This window comes from Ailuropoda melanoleuca, chromosome 6 (genome assembly GCF_002007445.2).
Source record: "Ailuropoda melanoleuca isolate Jingjing chromosome 6, ASM200744v2, whole genome shotgun sequence".
NCBI classification, from domain to species: Eukaryota; Metazoa; Chordata; class Mammalia; order Carnivora; family Ursidae; genus Ailuropoda; species Ailuropoda melanoleuca.
In genome coordinates this window covers 57,137,033-57,157,549 of record NC_048223.1, presented here as the reverse complement: position 1 = coordinate 57,157,549, position 20,517 = coordinate 57,137,033, and the positions used below count along the sequence as shown (strand labels likewise).

The following is a 20,517-nucleotide window of genomic DNA, read 5'->3' as shown; positions in this document are numbered from 1 at the left end:
ATTTTAGAGTTACAAAAGAGAATTAAAGGGACATTCTACAACTAGGTGTACAGTATCTAAAATGCATTCATCGGCGAGGTTTAACAGATTTGAGATGGCAGAAGAGTCCGTGAATGTGAATATAGGCTGAAGGAATTATCAAATCTGAAAAACAGAAAAAAATTTTTTTTAAATGGATACAGTCTTGTGATCTGTGGAACAATGGCAAAAGTCTAACATGCATGTAATTGGAATGCCAGAACGAGTGGAGAAAATGGGGCTGAGGAAAAATTTTTGAAGAAATTATTAAGAGTTTGAGTTACACAGCTTTATGCACTTTCAACTGACCAAAGGGGAGCTGGCCAGCTCAGTCAGAAGAACATGTGACTCTTGATCTCGGGGTCATGAGTTTGAGCCCCACGTTGGGTGCAGAGATTACTTAAATGAAAACTTAAAAAAAAAAATAAATTAAATAAATAACTGACCAAATGTACATTTCACTGTGCATAAAATTAAAAAAAACAAATATTAAAGCCTAAGTTAATGAAAAAAAAAAAGCCTAGTTAATGATATGCATGCTGAAGTGTTTAGGGTCGAAGTGTCCTGATGCCTGAAACTGACTTAGAAATAGATCAGGAAAAATAAAAAGATAGCTAGATCATTGATAAAGCAAATACAGCAAAATGTTTTGTTTTGTTTTTAAAGATTTTATTTATTTGAGAGTGAGTGAGAGAGAGAGAGCGCGAGCACAAGCAGGGTGAGGAGCAGAGGGAAAAGCAGGAAGCCTGATGTGGGGCTGGATCCTGGGACTCCAGAATCATGACCTGGGCCGAAGGCAGATGCTTAACTGACTGAGTCACGCAGGCACTGTGAAATACAGCAAAATGTTAACTTCTGTAGAAATTAGGTGGCTACACGGGTGTTCACTGTATAATTCCTCCAAGATTTCTACAAACAGATCTTTCAAATACAATTCCTTGCTAATATACTCCTTCAGATGTACTCTGTGAACAAATCAGATTTCCCCACATATCAGGAAGAGAGAAACTCCAGTTATTTTAAACTTTCATTCCCACTACATCCTTATTACAAAAGACATTTGAAGCAGCTGTTAGCCTTGTATTATAGAAACAGACTTTCAGGGTTGGAATGAAGAAACAATAATACCTGTTTATACCTTAAAGTCCCAAAGTTTTTACATTCATTATCAACTTTTATAATTCCTTAGGCTTTAGGGGATTTTAGGTTGGGGATTTCTAATCTGGCCCAATTCCTTCTTTTCTAGATATAACACGCTTATTTTTCACTGGTCTTCTCTTCCCAAACCAGCATATTAATATATTATGCTATAATATATCCAATCAGTAAGGGAAGAAAAGTGGAAGTCTTCTAACCAGATGTAATTATCCAGTCTCCCAATCTACTATATGCCATGAGGGAAAAGCTGGTATTTTTTAAAAAGAAAAATGGAGAAAACCTTGTACAAAACAGTGCATACCTCTTGTTCTGCCTGATAAAGCTTGACTGTGATGTTCCTCTGGAAACCCACATCACTGGCATCATAAAACACCCCAAGACTGGTAATAACAATCGGGTAGAGAACTCGGAAGCTCACACTGACAACTCGGTCCTCAGAAATTCCTGATGAGGCATCTTCAGAAAGACTGAATGCTTCAATTTCCTGGTTCAAAACTAAGGAAATAATGAGAAAAGGAGTTTTACATAACCAAACAAATATAATCTTGTAATACTTTCATAAATGTCAGTAATTAAAAATTCTTCAGAAATATGGCTGCTTCTAGGAAAAAAATAAATTTATTTTGAANAAAATAAAAAGATAGCTAGATCATTGATAAAGCAAATACAGCAAAATGTTTTGTTTTGTTTTTAAAGATTTTATTTATTTGAGAGTGAGTGAGAGAGAGAGAGCGCGAGCACAAGCAGGGTGAGGAGCAGAGGGAAAAGCAGGAAGCCTGATGTGGGGCTGGATCCTGGGACTCCAGAATCATGACCTGGGCCGAAGGCAGATGCTTAACTGACTGAGTCACGCAGGCACTGTGAAATACAGCAAAATGTTAACTTCTGTAGAAATTAGGTGGCTACACGGGTGTTCACTGTATAATTCCTCCAAGATTTCTACAAACAGATCTTTCAAATACAATTCCTTGCTAATATACTCCTTCAGATGTACTCTGTGAACAAATCAGATTTCCCCACATATCAGGAAGAGAGAAACTCCAGTTATTTTAAAATTTCATTCCCACTACATCCTTATTACAAAAGACATTTGAAGCAGCTGTTAGCCTTGTATTATAGAAACAGACTTTCAGGGTTGGAATGAAGAAACAATAATACCTGTTTATACCTTAAAGTCCCAAAGTTTTTACATTCATTATCAACTTTTATAATTCCTTAGGCTTTAGGGGATTTTAGGTTGGGGATTTCTAATCTGGCCCAATTCCTTCTTTTCTAGATATAACACGCTTATTTTTCACTGGTCTTCTCTTCCCAAACCAGCATATTAATATATTATGCTATAATATATCCAATCAGTAAGGGAAGAAAAGTGGAAGTCTTCTAACCAGATGTAATTATCCAGTCTCCCAATCTACTATATGCCATGAGGGAAAAGCTGGTATTTTTTAAAAAGAAAAATGGAGAAAACCTTGTACAAAACAGTGCATACCTCTTGTTCTGCCTGATAAAGCTTGACTGTGATGTTCCTCTGGAAACCCACATCACTGGCATCATAAAACACCCCAAGACTGGTAATAACAATCGGGTAGAGAACTCGGAAGCTCACACTGACAACTCGGTCCTCAGAAATTCCTGATGAGGCATCTTCAGAAAGACTGAATGCTTCAATTTCCTGGTTCAAAACTAAGGAAATAATGAGAAAAGGAGTTTTACATAACCAAACAAATATAATCTTGTAATACTTTCATAAATGTCAGTAATTAAAAATTCTTCAGAAATATGGCTGCTTCTAGGAAAAAAATAAATTTATTTTGAAATTTAAGAATGAAGTTTTTAGCTACATCGAGGTAAAATATTTAATGATAAGAACTACTTTAACAAGTATACACATGTACATATAAACGTCTGAATGCCACAGAGGAGTATTATCGAAGGCATCTGATCTGTTAGGAAAGGTTGGATAAATAGGGATATTAAAAACAGTACCCAATGCAGTCATAAATAATGAGAAAATGTAGTCTTGCTCTGCAAATTCCAAAAATCCTACTTCTTGTTGGGCAATTTAAAATACTTGTGATGTCACATTACAAAGGTCCTTGAAATCACTTCCAATAACACTGAAAAATTCTATTTAATACTGATAGAAGAGAAGCATGTCAAACATGGTAGCATTTCTGACCACACACATATTGCGTGCCATGCCCCATCTCATTTATAACTTCACAACTACACTGTGTGTCATTATCTGACATCACGGATTACGATAGTGAGGCCTGGAGATGTTCAGTAACTCGCCTGAGGTCACAGAAAGTGGCAGAGCCAAGAATCAACCCCAGGTTTATGGACTTCAAACTTAAGTGTTCTTTCCACCCTCCCAAAGCAGTCTAAATCAAAGTCAAAAACTGTCCTTTGCAAATAATGTTTTCAATTACCATAAATGAATCAGGATCGACTACATGAAGCAGTTCTCATGGCTCAGAATATCAGTGTCACTGAAATAATACAAAAACCTATTCTAAAAGATTTTATCAATGTTCTTTGTATCTTTCAGAGCTGTGGTTTTCCAATTTTCCTGCTCACACAACCACATCCATTAAACGCATTTGTGCACACACTCATGTATCTATTTACAAAATGTACACATACATTGTTACCAATATATTCAGTCTTTATAAAGATAACATTGTCTTATTTTCAGATAAACAGAAATTCAGTTTTCTTTCCACACCCAGTGGATCATTTGGATCCCTACCTTCGAATTCCTAGAATGCTGACACTTAGTAGATGCTCAATAAAATGTGCCTAACTGGAATTGATGACCCCTACCCAATTCCATATGTAAGCAGGAGGGGGAAGGAGAAGGACACACATTTTGTCATAGGTTGGGCAAACACTGGCCAGAGAGTCTAGACTCCAAATAAACTGGATGACAGCAGAAGTTCTTCTTTTTAATATACTCATAAATGTAAAAGATTCAAAGTATATGCATATGGGTTAAAGGCCAACAGGTTAAGCACACTATTACCAGCTACATATCTTTAAAAACAAATGTACCTCGAATTTCAAGCTACCTACACACGGGAAATCCTGTTGCTTTGGTAATGCTATTAATCAAAACTTTTACATATCCAGAGTATCATGACGATTAAATGACACTCATGGTGACCTTAAGGCACTGAAATAAACCTAAAATGACATTTGAGTCAACAAAACGATTAAATAAGGTTCAATATAAATTTAGTTACATTTATTTTTAAAAAAATTTGTAACCTAGGTATTACATGTATTAAAATTTTCTATTAATTAATAATTCTACTCCTTTACTATTAATGAATAATAACACTTAAAATAATAAGTCTGGTTAAAGTGAGGTTTTTAAAAATTTGATTTGGTTTCGGATTTCAAATGTAATTGGTTCTAGGCTACTCTTACATCATCAGTAATGCAACATTTTATTAGGTTCATGGTCCCTTTGGGACTCCAGTGTAACCTAACAGATTTTCTCAGAGAAACACAATTACACATGAAATTTTACTTACACTGTTAACCAAAAGATCAAAGTAAGAGGCCTCTGTTTTATACAATACAGACCTGAAAATATGGTACGATTTATTTAAAAAGCTGATTGAGACTGAACTTTACAAAAGACAGGTTCTTTAAAATAACATTAAGTACCTACCATGTCCCAGGAACAATTCTATTTTTAATTTTTAAAATTTTTATTTATTTTTATTTTTTTATTTTATTTTTATTTTTTTAAAGATTTTATTTATTTATTTGACAGTGAGACAGCCAGCGAGAAAGGGAACAAAAGCAGGGGGAGTGGGAGAGGAAGAAGCAGGCTCCCAGCGGAGCACGGAGCCCAATGCAGGGCTCAATCCCAGGGTCCTGGTTTCATGCCCTGGGCCAAAGGCAGACACTTAATGACTGAGCCATCCAGGGGTCCCCCAGGAACAATTCTAAATTTTTATATGTATCAATGTATTTCATCCTGTCAATCCCTATGAGGTAAGTACTTTTATCCCCAGTTTACAGATGGTGAAATTGAGGCACAAAGGGGGTAAATAACTGATCAACGGTCACACAGCAGGGGCGCCTGGTCGTTAAGCGTCTGCCTTCAGTTCAGGTCATGATTCCAGGGTCCTGGGATCGAGCACAGCATCGGGCTCCCTGCTCAGCGGGAAGCCTGCTTCTCCCTCTCCCACTCCCCCTGCTGGTGTTCCCTCTCTCACTGTGTCTCTCTCTGTCCAATAAATAAATGAAATGTTAAAAAAAAAAAAAAAAAAGGTCACATGGCTAGAAAAGGCAGAGCCTAGATGTAAAGCCATGGAGCCTGACTCCCAAGCCCACACTCTCAATGACAACACCGTGACTGCTGTAAGAGTAAGGTGTGTCTAATTATAAAAGTCTGATAAATCTTAAAATACCAGAAGTCATAATCAGCACGCTTAGGACTTTGAAAAATTTAGTCTTCTTTAGAACCACAGCTGAACATAAGAGGAAATGCTGATAAAGAAAGACATCTGCTTGGGGCACCTGGGTGGCATAGTGGTTGGGCGTCTGCCTTCGGCTCAGGGCATGATCCCGGCGTTATGGGATCGAGCCCCACATCGGGCTCCTCCACTATGAGCCTGCTTCTTCCTCTCCCACTCCCCCTCCTTGTGTTCCCTCTCTCACTGGCTGTCTCTATCTCTGTCGAATAAATAAATCTTAAAAAAAAAAAAAAAAAAAGAAAGACATCTGCTTATACAGTTAGCAATGTCCTAAAACTGGTTCCCTGGTAACAGAGGGAACCTGATTAGGACCATCTTTCTTCATCATCACAACTCCCACAAATCTTTAATTGTAAGGAATACAAAATCTTACATTAAAATTTTTTTTTACTATTTGTTTCTTTCGCAGAAGCTTATAGGCAATAACTTATGAGAAAGTTGACTCACAACATTCATATGAAGATGACTATAAATTGACAAGATGGTGAAATCAGCAGTTATCTCAAAGTTCAAAACTCAGGTACTCAGGATTTATCTATGCATAAGGAATCTCCAGATGCGTCTGAATCATACTGAGAAACAAACCCTCCTGGATCCTGAAATTATATAAACTTAAAAAGACTCCTCACAGATAAGCTAGAGTGATCACTCAGTCTGTCAAAAAGGATGAAAGATACATTTTGATGAAAGCTCAATCTTAGTCGGCTATAAACGGACCACCAGACTAGTCAGCTTAGCAACTTTTCCTCCACATCAAACTTGTACATGCTGAGTGTCAGGGCTGAGGAAAAAGACGACTCACCCGGATTCGTGATGTTCAGTAATCTGCAGGAATAAGGATCTTCCCTGTCTTCCACGGGCACGTCACAGCCATGAGCACCTATTATGAACTTCACAAGCACACTGAAAGATGTGTTGGCATTAACATCAAATACTGATCTTCACTTCGCGCATACACATTTCCTCACGCCCATTTCAAAGCTTTTACTTTGAGACACAAGTATTTATTAGGATTAATTCTAACTTTATTTTTCTAGTCTAGCAAAAGAGGAACAAGCCAACCCAAAGTTGCCAACCACCACGTGACGTATGTGTAAGCCCTCTACTGTAGTACTATGTTAAAGAGAGTATGAATATGTTTGGCCTGGCTACCAGCAAATGCTCATACCAATTAAAAGCAAACTACAGTAAAGTCAGTTTCTCATGTCCCAACCTAAGAACATATCTGTATCTGTAATCTTCTTTATTTGCTTTCCTCTATTGTAGAAGGTATTCCTTTTGCTCCAGATAAGTCTTCCTATGCAAGAGGAGGTCCCCTCCTCTCCTCCACCTTACTTGTAACCTGCAGCTCCTTCCCTACATGTTACAAATATGATCAAGTCCTGATACTAATTTCTATTTACCTACCATCCCTTCCTTGTCTCCACCCTTCCCTTTACAGTGAAGTCCTACAAAGGAATGAACTAAAGTTGCAGGCTCTAGTTTCTCATCTCCCACTCATTTTATAAAACAGAAATTTTAGCTTCACTACCCACCACTTATACTGAGATGTTTACCACCAATGTAACCACTGATTTGCTGCTAAACCCACAGACAACTTTTCAACCCTTCAATCCGTGGTTCGAGAGTGCTGGTCTCCTTCCAGTGCTCTTTTCCCTCCACCACGTGGTCAGTCACCTGCACTGGCTCTTCTTTGCCAAGTCTGTCCATTAGGGCAGATATTAAAGCAGGGCTTTGCCCCTGGGTCTCTTCTCACTCTTTTTGCCTGCTCTCCCAGGACAATATTTATTCTCAAGGCTTCAACTAGCTTGGGAAGGATTCCTGAATTAGCATCTCTAGTTTGGACCCATCTTCTAAGTAAAAGATCCATATATTCTAATTGGACATCTTTTCCTAGATGGCCCACAGATGACAGTTGCGTGCTGGAGCCCGACCCTACTGGCTTACGAGAGCCACCTGCTAAATTTTCAGGAATTCTGTGGGCTGGTTATTAAAAACAGCCTTTATTAATTTACGTAAACTTACAATGAAATACATTCTTTTTAAAAACAAAGAAAATACTCAAATTAATCATTTCTTAATTATTTCACTATTATCTATGCTCTTGAGGTTATATTTACCTATTATATCTGTGTGGTGGAAATAAAATGGTGTGCTATTTTCCCCAAGTATGTGTTCAAAGATGTTGTATTAGCTGGTTGAAGTTGGTCATGGTTGGAATATTTACACCATGGAAACTAGCAAACACTACAAATAAGGGTTTTATTGACTTAAAGCGATAGAGGGGAAAAAAGTAAATTGCTGGAGGAAAAGTCAATGAAGATTAAACTTAAAAACAGGATGTGTCTGAATAGATCAATGGAACAGAATAGAGAGCTGAGAGATAAACCCACAATTAATCTATGACAATGGAGGCAAGGATATCCAATGGGAAAAAGACAGTCTCTTCAACAAAGGGTGTTGGGAAAACTGGACAGCTACCTGCAAAAGAATGAAATGGGACCACTCTGTTACACCATAAACAAAAACAAACTCAAAATGGATTAAAGACCTAACTGTGAGACTTAAATCCACAAAACTCCTAGAAGAGAACATAGGCAATAATTTCTCTGACACCAGCTGTAGAAACATTTTTCTAGATACGTCTCCTCAGGCAAGAGAAACAAAAGCAAAATTAAACTACTGGGACTACATCAAAATACAAACCTTCTGCACAGTGAAGGAAACAATCGATAAAACTAAAAAGCAACCTATGGAATGGGAGAAGATAACTGCAAATGACATCTCTGATAAGGAGATAATATCCAAAATATATAAAGAACTTACACAACTCGACATCAAAAAAATAATCCAATTTAAAAAAGGCAGAAGATGTGAACAGACATTTTTCTACAGAAGACATACAGATGACCAACAGACAGATGAAACCATCCATGTTCAACATTACTCATCAACACGGAAATGCAAATCAATACCACAATGAGATACCACCTCATGCCTGTTAGAAAGGCTAATACCAAAAAGACAAGAAATAACAAGTGTTGATAAGTATATGGAGTAAAGGGAACACCCATGCACTCCTGGTGGGAGTGCAAACTGCTGTAGTCACTGTGGAAGATAGTGTGAAGGGTCTTCAAAAAATTAAAAATAGAACTACCATACGATCCAGCAATTCCACTTCTGGGTATTTACCCAGAGAAAACGAAAACACTAATTTGAGGGCGCCTGGGTGGCTCAGTTGTTAAGCGTCTGCCTTCGGCTCAGGTCATCATCCCAGGGTCCTGGGATCGAGCCCACATGGGGCTCCCTGCTCTGCGGGAAGCCTGCTTCTCCCTCTCCCACTCCCCCTGCTTGTGTTCCCTCTCTCGCTGTGTCTCTCTGTCAAATAAATAAAATCTTTAAACAAAAAACAAACAAACAAAAAAACCACACACTAATTTGAAAAGATACATGCATCCTGTATTTATTGCAACATTATTTATAGTAGCCAAGATATGAAAGCAACCCCATCAACAGATGAATGGATAAAGATGAATGGAAATACACACAACCACGCATGCACACACACGCTAGAATATTACTCAGCCATAAAAAATGAACTCTCGCCATTTGCAACAACACGAGTGGATTTAGACAGACAGTATAATGCTAAGTGAAATAATTCAGAGAAAGACAAATACCACGATTTTACTTTTATGTGGAATTTAAGAAAAAAACCAAATGAACATCGAAAAAAATGAGATACACCAAAAAACATCCTTTATAATTTTTTTATTTTTATTTTTTAAAGAGTTTATTTATTTGTCAGTGAGACAGAGAGAAAGCATGCACAAGCAGGGGGAGCTGTAGGCAGAAGGAGAAGCAGGCTCCCCGCTAAGGAAGGAGCCTGATGTGGGACTCAACCCCAGGACCCTGGGAACATGACCTGAGCTGAAAGCAGACACTTAACTGACTGAGCCACCCAGGATCCCCAAAAAACAGACTCTTAAGTACAGACAACAAACTGGTGGCGGCCAGAGGTGAGGTGGGTGGGTGGGGATGGGTGAAACAGGTGAAGGGGATTAAGAGTACATTTATCTTGACAAGCACTGAGTAATGTAGAGAACTGATGAATTACTATATTGTACACCTGAAACTAATGTAACACTGTATGTTAATAATACTTGAATTAAAAATAAATAATAATTAAAAGAAAAAAGTAATGTGTCTGTAGCCATTCCACTGTGAATAGTACAAAAAACTCAGGAACTATTCTTGACTGTTCAAAACCTATTACCCGATTCAACAGAGAAGTCCCTGATTTTATTGACTAAGAGTAAAGTTCTGGCACGTATCTCAGTTGTCATTTTAATTTTACTCTTTAACTACTCTTTTGTCAATTGCAACATGTAATTGGTTAAAGATACAAAAGTCTAGAACAATGGGAGCATTCCACGAGATTCAGCTCACGACATGGAATTTATAATAAAGAGTATCGTGTATGCTACTGTCAATTATGTGTTATCATCTTTTATATCAGTAAAACTTACAGTGAACACGTGCATACACACATGTACACATAATTACTATTTCAGAGAGCGAGCTGGTAAATTTTTGACCAGCACACTACTGCCTGCAGGTACCCCAAACTCAACATATCCACAGTGGGACTTCTCTCCCATGAAACCTGCTCTTCTCATCTAGTATTTTTTGCCTTGATTGATGATTTCTTATTCTCCAAGTTACAAAGCTAGCAATCACCCTAGACTACTCTTCCTCCTCCCATTTATTTACCTCATTTTCTTCTAAGGTCACACTTTATTTAGTTCAGCCCCTCAGCCGCCTAACTGGGTCTCAGCAGTCCATGCCACTGTCCCCACAACTGTTCTGCGGGGCCTCGCCACGGCCTGCCTCCGGGTTCGACGCCCTCCCTCTCTCTACCTCATAATCCCTGTCTCTTGGCCCTTCTTTCCTTCCCTAGCGCTTCATCTCACTCACCCACACCCCCTCCCCCCTGAACCCTACCTCCCCAGGGTTCAGTTACATGAACTGTTTGGAGTTTCCCAAACACTCCAGGCTGTCTTATATCTATTTATATGATAGCACATATAACATTTTTTTAAAAGATTTTTATTTATTTATTTGACAGAGATAGAGACAGCCAGCGAGAGAGGGAACACAAGCAGGGGGAGTGGGAGAGGAAGAAGCACAGGGTCATAGCGGAGGAGCCTGATGTGGGGCTCGATCCCATAACGCCGGGATCACGCCCTGAGCCGAAGGCAGACGCTTAACCGCTGTGCCACCCAGGCGCCCCAGCACATATAACATTTTATTACACTATTACATCTATTTCCTTCTATTAAACATCAAGCTCTCATAAAGACTCAGACTATATGGCAACTATCTTTGTATTCTACCACACGCAGTAAACTACCTGCATGCAGAAGATACTTAATAGATACTTGTGAAATTGACAACTTATTAATTTTATTACAAAGGCTTTTAATTAAATAAGGTCCTGGAAATATATGTGGAGTCTGGCTCCTTCAGTGAAATGTAAGATTTGAAAGTAAGCCGCAGCCACAGAAATGGAAACATTTTCTTTTACTAATGGCCAATTAAGGCAGAATACCATTCATAAACAACTAGCATTTAGAATAAAAACATAAACAAAAATGAATAAGTCTGCTAATTAAATTATTGCAGATATTTACCAAATTAGTTTTTTTAAAGCCATCTTAACGATCCACAAAATTACTCTGCCCTAAGAAGAAGTTTTTGGCTACTATCTATTTTTACACAGGTATCCCATCATTTTTATAAAACAAATCGCCAAGCTTAGTAAATTTAAAGCAGTAATGCTATGATGGCAAATAAATTACTGGTGACCATCTGAATGTTAATTTTTCTCATTACATTTAGTCTGAGTCATTCCCTCAATAGTTGTTGAGTGTCTTACCCTATGCCAAGTTAGGTTCCAAGTATTGGGAATACATCAGTGAAAAAAGCTAAATTCCCGGGGTGCCTGGGTGGTTCAGTCAGTTGAGCATCCAAGTCTTGGTTTTGGCTGAGGTCACGATCTCAGGTTATGGGATCGAGCCCAGTGTCAGTTTCCATGCCCAGTGCGTGCAGCCTGTTTAAGATTCTCTCTTCCTCTCTCCCTCTCCCTCAGCCCCTCCCCCTGCTCACTCATGTTCTCTCCCTCAAAATAAAATCTTAAAAAAAAAAGTTAAAGACCCTACGCTCATGAAACTATATTCTAGTGGGGAAAGACAAACGATTTATAAATATAAAGCTAAATATAACAAACATGCTAGTTGATAATAAATATTATAAAAGAAAATAAAGTCAAGGGAGGATAAAGAGGGAAAAGAGATTAGGTGCTATTTAATATAGGGCTGCCTCCTGCTAAGGTGACATCTAAACACAGACCTGAAAAACGTGAGACTGTGAACCATGAAGATATCCAGTGGAAGAGTGATAAAGACAGGGGAGACAGTAAGTGCAAAGGCCCCAAGGCAGATGCACATTGAGTGTACGGAAGCATGGTAATGGTCACCAGTGTAGGGAAAGTAGATGTAAATAAGGTCAAAGACCACAGTAAAAACTTGGTATTTCACTCTGAGCAAAAGAGAAGTCAATGGAGGGGTATGAGCAGAAAACTGATGTAATTAGATGAATTTTAAAAGAAGCACTCTGGCTGCTGCTGCATGGAAAATAAAATATAGGGGAAGAAAGGTAGAAGTAGGAAACTCAGCGGCTTCTGTAAGAATCCAGGTGAGAGGTAATGTGGCCTGATGGGGAGAGAGTGGTGCTCTGATGGCAGTGGTAAAGGTGGTGATTCTGGATATGATATAAAGGCAGCACCAAGAAAACATGCTGATGGGTTGGATGTGGCACGTGAGAGAAAGAAGAAATCAAGCTAACAATGTATCATAAATTTTTAAAACTTCCTATTTTCTTGGTGCCTCAACATCCTCACAAACAGGCTATAAGCATCCTTCCCAGGTGATACACCAGAGTGACAAGGCTGGTCCCTGCCATGAGATCCCCCTCTGGCCCTCTCCTGACTGACCTAGTGACATCCTAACACAACAGTGAAATCCCCTCACGCCTTTTGCTTTACGTATACTCCACCATGACCCCCAGTAAGGCCGCATGCCCGTGGGGCCCTGTCTGTCGGCTCCACACCTGCTTGGTTGAGCCTGCTCCCTGGACGCTCCTCCTGTGTGGCCCCCCGTGTGGCACACTGTGCCTCCCTCTCAAGGACTTGTGAGTATAATAAATCTAATTTCATATGTCTCTCCCAGGGCACCTTCTGTGGCCATGCTGGAGTGATCCTTAAAGACCCAAAACGGGGACTTACTCCCTCACTTATAGCATAGTCACCAGGGTTTCCTGTCTGAGCAACTGGTCGAGAGGGGTCATTATTTTCCAAGACAGGAAAGGCTATCTAGGAAGTGCAGGTTTTGGAGGTTCTGACAGTAGTGATGAGTCTGAGGCCTTTCATTTGCTGGGTAACAGGTACTATTATCATTGAGATCATGAACTAACATAAAGAAATCTCTTTTTGAAAGGAATGAAAGCCGCTATGAATAAGATAGGAAATCTATACATGTTTACGACTGATGACAAGAAAATTCTGCAACTGTATAGCTACTCAGTCCCAAATGTGCCAGTTCAATGCAGTCCTGAGAGGGCCATCTAGAACTGCTCATCATCTGAGTGTCTTCACATAACTAAAAGCTCAACCTCTCATGCTTCTCTTCCATTAGCCCCTCGCTACATAATCTTCAGAGGCTGGTCTCACTGAGAAGACTAAGGCCTTTGGCTCCCAACCAATAACTGACCCATCTAATACCAACATAAGATAAGCTACCAAAGCTCAACTCTGGAAGGGTGGTCAGGAAAAAGAGCTACACACTGCAGAGCACACAATTAAAGAAATACTACAGAACAGAAAAAATTCAGTATGTCTCTGTGAAGTTAGTGAAAAGCATATTTAGACACAAACATGTCTCAGCAAAGACAGAATATTCTATTCTGGAATAGAACGTTTTAAGAATTACTATTCTAGGGGTGCCTGGTTGGCTCAGTTGGTTAAGCGTCCAACTCTTGATTTCAGTTCAGGTAATGACCTCAGGGTTGTGAGATCCAGCCCTGTATTGGGCTCCACACTAGGTATGGAACCTGCTTAAGATTCTCTCTCCCTCTCCCTCTGCCCCCCCACCCCCCAACTCACTCTAGCTCTGTCTCCAAAAAAAAAAAAAAGGAATTACTATTCTAAATCAAAACAAAAACAAACTCTGTATCTATAAATGCTAATATGTTAACCAATGAATATATTCTCTCCTAACTACCTTTCGGCTAAGAATCTTGGTTAAATTTACTTTTGTGACTCAATTATGGGGAGGGAAAGCAAAATGAAATAGCCATTTCTCCCAGGAAGAGAGGCCGCATGCCTAAATAAACATCTCTGACTGTCCCAAAAGAGGTTTTTCAGAACTTTAACTCAGTTAATCAAGCAGGTGCCAACTAAGAAAACCTACCGTTGACTTAATGATGGATGTTGTATTAAATGCTTCAGCCAGGTGCTTCTTATCACATTTCGAAGTTCATGGTTATTACGAGCTGACAGCACACCAACTACCACGTCATAATGACCAGACTTCCACTGAGGAAATAAGGCCAATTGATCTAGAAATAAGCAACAATAAATTAGAAATGTCATGTCTCAATTAGTGTTCAATATGTAACATAAAAATGTTTATTACAAAATAATACATGTTCATGTATGTAGAAAATACAAAGAAATACAAAGAAAAAGATATTTTAAAAAATCACCCATAGACATACCATCCAGATAACCATTACTAACGTTTTTGGTATAGAGTCTTTTTGTCTTTCCCACATATGTATATATTTACGCTCACATAAGTACATAAATTCTTCAAAACTAACAAAATATCTATGGTGAGAATCAGTTTGGAAAGGCAGCGTGGCATACACCATGCAGCAGTAGGCAGCATGAGTCTGTCAGGCCATGAGCAGAATTCTGGTTCTTTTTATTGCCTATAAAAGTTATTTAATTTCTCTTTTTTTTTAATTAAAGATTAAAAAAAAATTCTTAAGTAATCTCTATCCCCACCATGGGGCTTGAACTCACCATCCAGAGATCGAGTCTCATGCTCTACTGCCTGAGCCAGCCAGCCATCCCGAAAAGTCACTTAACTTCTTGAGCCTCAGTTTCCTAAACTACAAATAGGTATAGTAACACTTCTCATAGAGTTGTTGTAAAAATTAAATGAGATAATGTGTATAAAGGTCCTGGGTTGGTACCAAAATAGTAGGTACTCACTGGCAACCAACAGCAACTATACCACATAAATGTGCTTTCAAAGGTGAAGGCCTACATTAACATTAGTTAGGAGGCGCCTGGGTGCCTCAGTTGGTTGAGCGGCCCGCTCTTGATTTCAGCTCAGGTCATGATCTCAGGGTCATGAGATCAAGCTCCATGTCAGGCTCTGTGCTGGGCATGGAGCCTGCTTAGGATTCTCTCTCTCCCTCTCCCTCTCCTTCTGCACCCCTCACTCTGGCTCTTGCTCTCTCTCTTAAAAAGAAAAAACAAAAAAACAAAAAAAAAAAACAACTAGTAAGTTTGGGAAATAAGGCTGAAAGACTACTATGCTGGAAAGTATCAGAACCCTGATTAACATCAATAAATTCTACAGCCAGCAAACCTTGTATCGCTTACTAAACATTCCAAAGAATGAAAAGAGGGAGGCAAAAAAAAAAAAAAAAAAAAAAAAAAAAAAATCAAGTGACAAGTCACGTGAATGGCTCATTTTTTACTGCCACAAGGTCAGCAGGCGAGGATTACATTTAAAAAAAATCATCCTTTGAAGACAGAAGGGAAAGATAATTTGTTTTTTATCACCAGTTCAGGCAGCAAATCAGTGATGAGCAGATCATTGGAAATGCTGGTTAGCACGTTAATTTTTTTTTAAATTCATGGCCCGGGAACATTTTTTCTCAGATATACAGAACTATACAATGAAAGTTGTACCTACCGCTGGAACTAACTCTAAATGAGTCTGAATTTGGAGGATAATTTAAATGCTTATGTAAAATTGGCAATGATATCCCATTTCACCCCCTACTTTTTCATAGACAAATAATAATAGTTAAGTACTTTAAGCGACAGGAATGAGGCAAATGTAGTAGTAACCAGACATATCTGACATTGATTCCAAAGCCAACATGCTGCATGATACCAGTAATTAGCTATTTAAATCCCTGTATCTCAGTTTCCTAATTAAAAAACAAAACAAAACAAAACAAAAAACCACCTGATACCAAAAAGTCTTCAGATAGTTTTCATCTGTTTCAAAATGTCTTCTGGAATGATTAAAAGCTGTAGAAGAGCAAAATCACAATTACCTAAATGCCTCATTTACCTGCCATCATCAGAAAACCAGGTTGATGTACAAAAGTAAAATCATAAAATAACTAAAACAATCTGTTAAATTCCAAATATCACTGCTTCGCTTTTGGTAGATAATCAAAATAAACCTTTGAGAAATGGATTACACAAAACATAATTTAACTTGTTCCTGATTGACAAAGTCTTCATGAAAAATTTCTGAAATTAATCCCTTTCTCATCATTAATTCCATCATTAATCCACTGTTTCAATTCAGACTCTCACTGGACCATGACACGGGGTGTCCTAATGGTGAGCACTGAGTATACAAGGAAGTGCTGAATCACTATATTGTATACCTGAAACTAACACAACACTGCAGGTTAACTACGCTGGAATTAAAACAATAAAAAAAAAAGACAATTGGGAAATTCTGAACACTAAATATTGGAAAGAATCATTAATTTTTCTAATTGTGATGACGGTTTCGTGGTTATGGTTTTTTAAAGTCCATCTTTAGAGATAATATACTAAGACATTTATGGAAATAATAACTTATCTGTGATTTGCTTCCAAATAATCCAGTGGGAAGAAGTGGGTAGGAGTGTTTATGGAAAATATGAGTTGAAGGTGTATGGTGAGTACATAATATTTGTTACAATCTTCCACTTTTGGTATGTTTAAAAATTTTCATAATAAAAACTTAAAATATGAAAAAAAATCCCAAGGCTATCCTAACAGTTTATCCCTGGTTTCTTCATCTCACTGCCAAACAAGATTTTTCTAAAACTTAATAAATAAATAATAAATATAAAGACGACCATGTGGCATGTGAAAATCTCACGGCTTATGGTTGCAAACTACTTTTTGATCTCATTCCACTGCCAATCCTCTCTCTGCTTCTAATCTATGTCTAAGCTGCTTCTGTGGAACTGCTTTAGTTTACACGCATTTCTCCTTTTCTTACAGGAGAGAAGTACATGGCAGATTGTGGCCTTTGGAGAAACTTCTCTTTCCAGATATGTTGAAAAATAGGTTTCTAAAGACTCAACCAAAAAACTATTAGAAATAAATAAATTCAGTAAAGTTGCAGAATACAAAATCAATCTACAAAAAACAGTGGCACTTCTATACACTAATGACGAACTATCAAAAAAAAAAAAAAGAAATTCAGAAACCAATCCTATTAACAACTGAATCAAAAAGAATAAAATACCTAGGAATAAATTTAACCAAGGTGGTGAAAGACCTGTACACTGGAAAGCTGTAAGACACTGATGAAAAAACTGGAGAAGACACAAATAAATGGAATGATATTCTGTGCTCATGGGTTGGAAGAATATTTTTAAATGTCTATACTACCCAAAGCAATCTACAGATTCAACGCAATGCCTCTCAAAATTCTAGTGGCATTTTTCACAGAAATACAGCAAACAACCCTAATATTTGTATGAAACCACAAAAGACCTTAAATAGCCACAGCAATCTCAGGAAAGAACAAAACAGGAGAGCATCATGCAGCATAAGCTGTTCTATCATCATCTAAGAGGGGCGATTACAGCAATACAGGTCTACCTCAAGAAACAAGAAAAATCTCAAATAAACTAACCTTATACCTAAAGAAGCGAGAGGAAGAACAAAACCCAAAGCCAACAGAAGGAAAGAAATAATAAAGATGAGAGCAGAAACAAATGATATAGGGACCAAGAAAACAACAGAATGGATCAATGAAACTAGGAGCTGGTTCTTTGAAAACAATCAACAGATTGATAAATCTTAGCCAGAGAAAGAAAGGAAAGGAAGGAAAGAAAGGAAAGAAAGGAAAGAAAGGAAGGAAAGGAAGGAAAGGAAGGAAAGAAAGGAAAGAAAGGAAGGAAAGGAAGGAAAGGAAGGAAAGGAAGGAAGGAAGGAAGGAAGGAAGGAAGAAAGAAAGAAAGAAAGAAAGAAAGAAAGAAAAGAAAGAACTCAAATAAATACTATCAGAAATGAAGGATATTATAAGAAATTATTTGCCAACAAATTGGACAACTTAGATGAAACGGGTAACTTCCTAGAAACATAATCTTCTGAAACTGAATTAGGAAAAGAAAATTTGGAGACTGATTACCAGCAACAAAATTGAATCCATAATCAAAAAACCAACAAACTGAAGTCCAGGACCAGATGGCTTCATAGTAAATTCTACCAGACGTTCAAAGAAGAGTTAATATCTATTCTTCTCAAACTATTCCAAAAAACAGAAAAGGAAAGAAACCTTCCAAATTTATTCTACAAGGCCAGCATCACCCTCATTCCAAAACCAGATAAAGACACCACAAAAAAAGAGAACTACAAGCCAACATCTCTGATGAACACAGATGTAAAAATTCTCAACAAAATATCAGCAAACTGACAATACAACAATACATTAAAAAAATCATTCACCACAATCAAGTGGGATTTATTCCAGGGATGCAAGAATGGTTCAGTACTTGCAAATCAACCAACATGAGTGAAAAGACACATGCACTTCTATGTTTACTGCAGAATTATTTACAGTAGCCAAGATATGGAAGTAGCCCAAGTGTCTATCAATAGATGAATGAATAAAGAAGATATGGTATATGCACAATGGAATATCACTTGACCATAACAAAGAATGAAAGCTTACCATTTGCAACAACATGGATGGACCAACAGAATATTATGCTAAGCGAAATAAGTCAGAGAAAGACAAATACCATATGATTTCACTCATACGTAGAATTTAAGAAACAAATGATAAAACAAAGCAAAAAAAAAAAAAGAGAGAGAGAGACGAACAAAAAAGCAGACTCTTAAACACGCAAAACTGGTGGTTGCCAGAAGGGAGGTAGGTGGGGTAATGTGTGAAAAAATGAAAACAAAACAAAAAACAAACAAACAAAAAAACACCAACCAAAAAACTGGGAGCATTATGCTCCCTGGTTTCAAACTATTATACAAGGATATAGTAATCAAAATAGCATGGTTTTGGTATAAAAACTGACACATGGATCAATAGAATATAATAGAGCCCAGAAACAAACCCACAATTATATGGTCAATTAATCTATGACAAAGGAGACAAGAATCTACAACAGGGAAAGGACAGTCTCTTCAATAGATGGTGTTGGGAAAACTAGATAGCCGTATGTAAAAGAATTAAACCAGACCAGCACCTTATACCATACACAAAAATCAACTCAAAATGGATCAAAGACTTGAAGACCTGACATTAGAAAATTCCTAGAATAAAACACAGGTGGTAAGCTCCTTGACATTGGTTTTGGTGATGATTTTTTGGATGTGACATCAGAAGCAAATGCAACAAAAGCAAAAATAAATAAGCAGCACCACATCAAACTAACAAGCTTCTGCATAGCAAAGGAAACCATCAACAAAATGAAAAGACAACCTATAAATGGGAGAAAATATTTGCAAGTCATGTATCTGATAAGGGGTTAATATTGAAAATATATTTAAAAAGCTCCTATGACTCAAGAGCAAAAAAACCAAGCAATCCAATTAAAAAACAGGCAGCGGATCTGAATAGACATGTTTCCAAAGACAACATACAGATGGCCAACAGGTACATGAAAAGGCAGTCAACATCACTCATCATCAGGGAAATGAAAATCAAAACCACAATGAGAGATCACCTCACACCTATCAGAATGGCTAGTATCAAAGAGATAAGAAACAAGTGTTGGTAAGCAAGTGTAGAAAAAGGAACGCTCCTGCACTATAAATCACTGTTGTCCCTGTATTAAACACTATGGAGGGTCCTCAAAAAATTAAAACTAGAACTACCATATGATCCAGCAATTCCACTTCTGTTTATTCAAAGGAAATGAAAACACTGGAGAAGATATCTGCACGTCCTGTTCATTGCAGCACTACTTACATAGCCAAGGCATGGAAATAACCTAAGTGTTCACCGACAGATGAACAGATAAAGAAAACGTGTTATAGACAAATACAATGGAATATTATTTGCCATAAAAAAGAAGGAAATTTTGCCATTTCTGACAACATGGACAGACCTTGAGAGTGTTATGCTAAGTGAACCAAGTCAGACAGAGAAAGACAAATACTGTACAGTCTCACTTTTTGTAAAATCTAAACAAAACAAAACACCGAACTCATAGAGAAAAGACTGGTGGCTACCAAAGGTGAGGGGTGGCGTGTGGGCAAAAAGGGTGAAGGGGGTGGAAAGGTACAGACTTCCAGTTAAAATAAAGAAGTCAAGGGGGGGCGCCTGGGTGGCACAGCGGTTAAGCGTCTGCCTTCAGCTCAGGGCGTGATCCCGGCGTTACGGGATCGAGCCCCACATCGGGCTCCTCCACTAGGAGCCTGCTTCTTCCTCTCCCACTCCCCCTGCTTGTGTTCCCTCTCTCGCTGGCTGTCTCTATCTCTGTCGAATAAATAAATAAAATCTTTAAAAAA

The 20,517-nt window shown here is 38.0% G+C and overlaps 1 protein-coding gene across 2 annotated transcripts in view; it reads right to left on the bottom strand.

Moving 5' to 3' along the window:
• B3GALNT2 (beta-1,3-N-acetylgalactosaminyltransferase 2) overlaps positions 1-20,517 on the bottom strand; it is a 66,024-nt gene that overhangs the window by 39,885 nt on the left and 5,622 nt on the right. For both annotated transcript variants that reach the window (XM_034662484.1, XM_034662485.1), the window contains exons 2-4: positions 14,198-14,345; positions 6,472-6,572; positions 2,666-2,859 (exon numbers count right to left, since the gene is read on the bottom strand). In XM_034662484.1, coding sequence (XP_034518375.1) covers positions 2,666-2,859; positions 6,472-6,572; positions 14,198-14,345 — 443 coding nt within the window. The remainder of the gene's footprint in view (positions 1-2,665; positions 2,860-6,471; positions 6,573-14,197; positions 14,346-20,517) is intronic.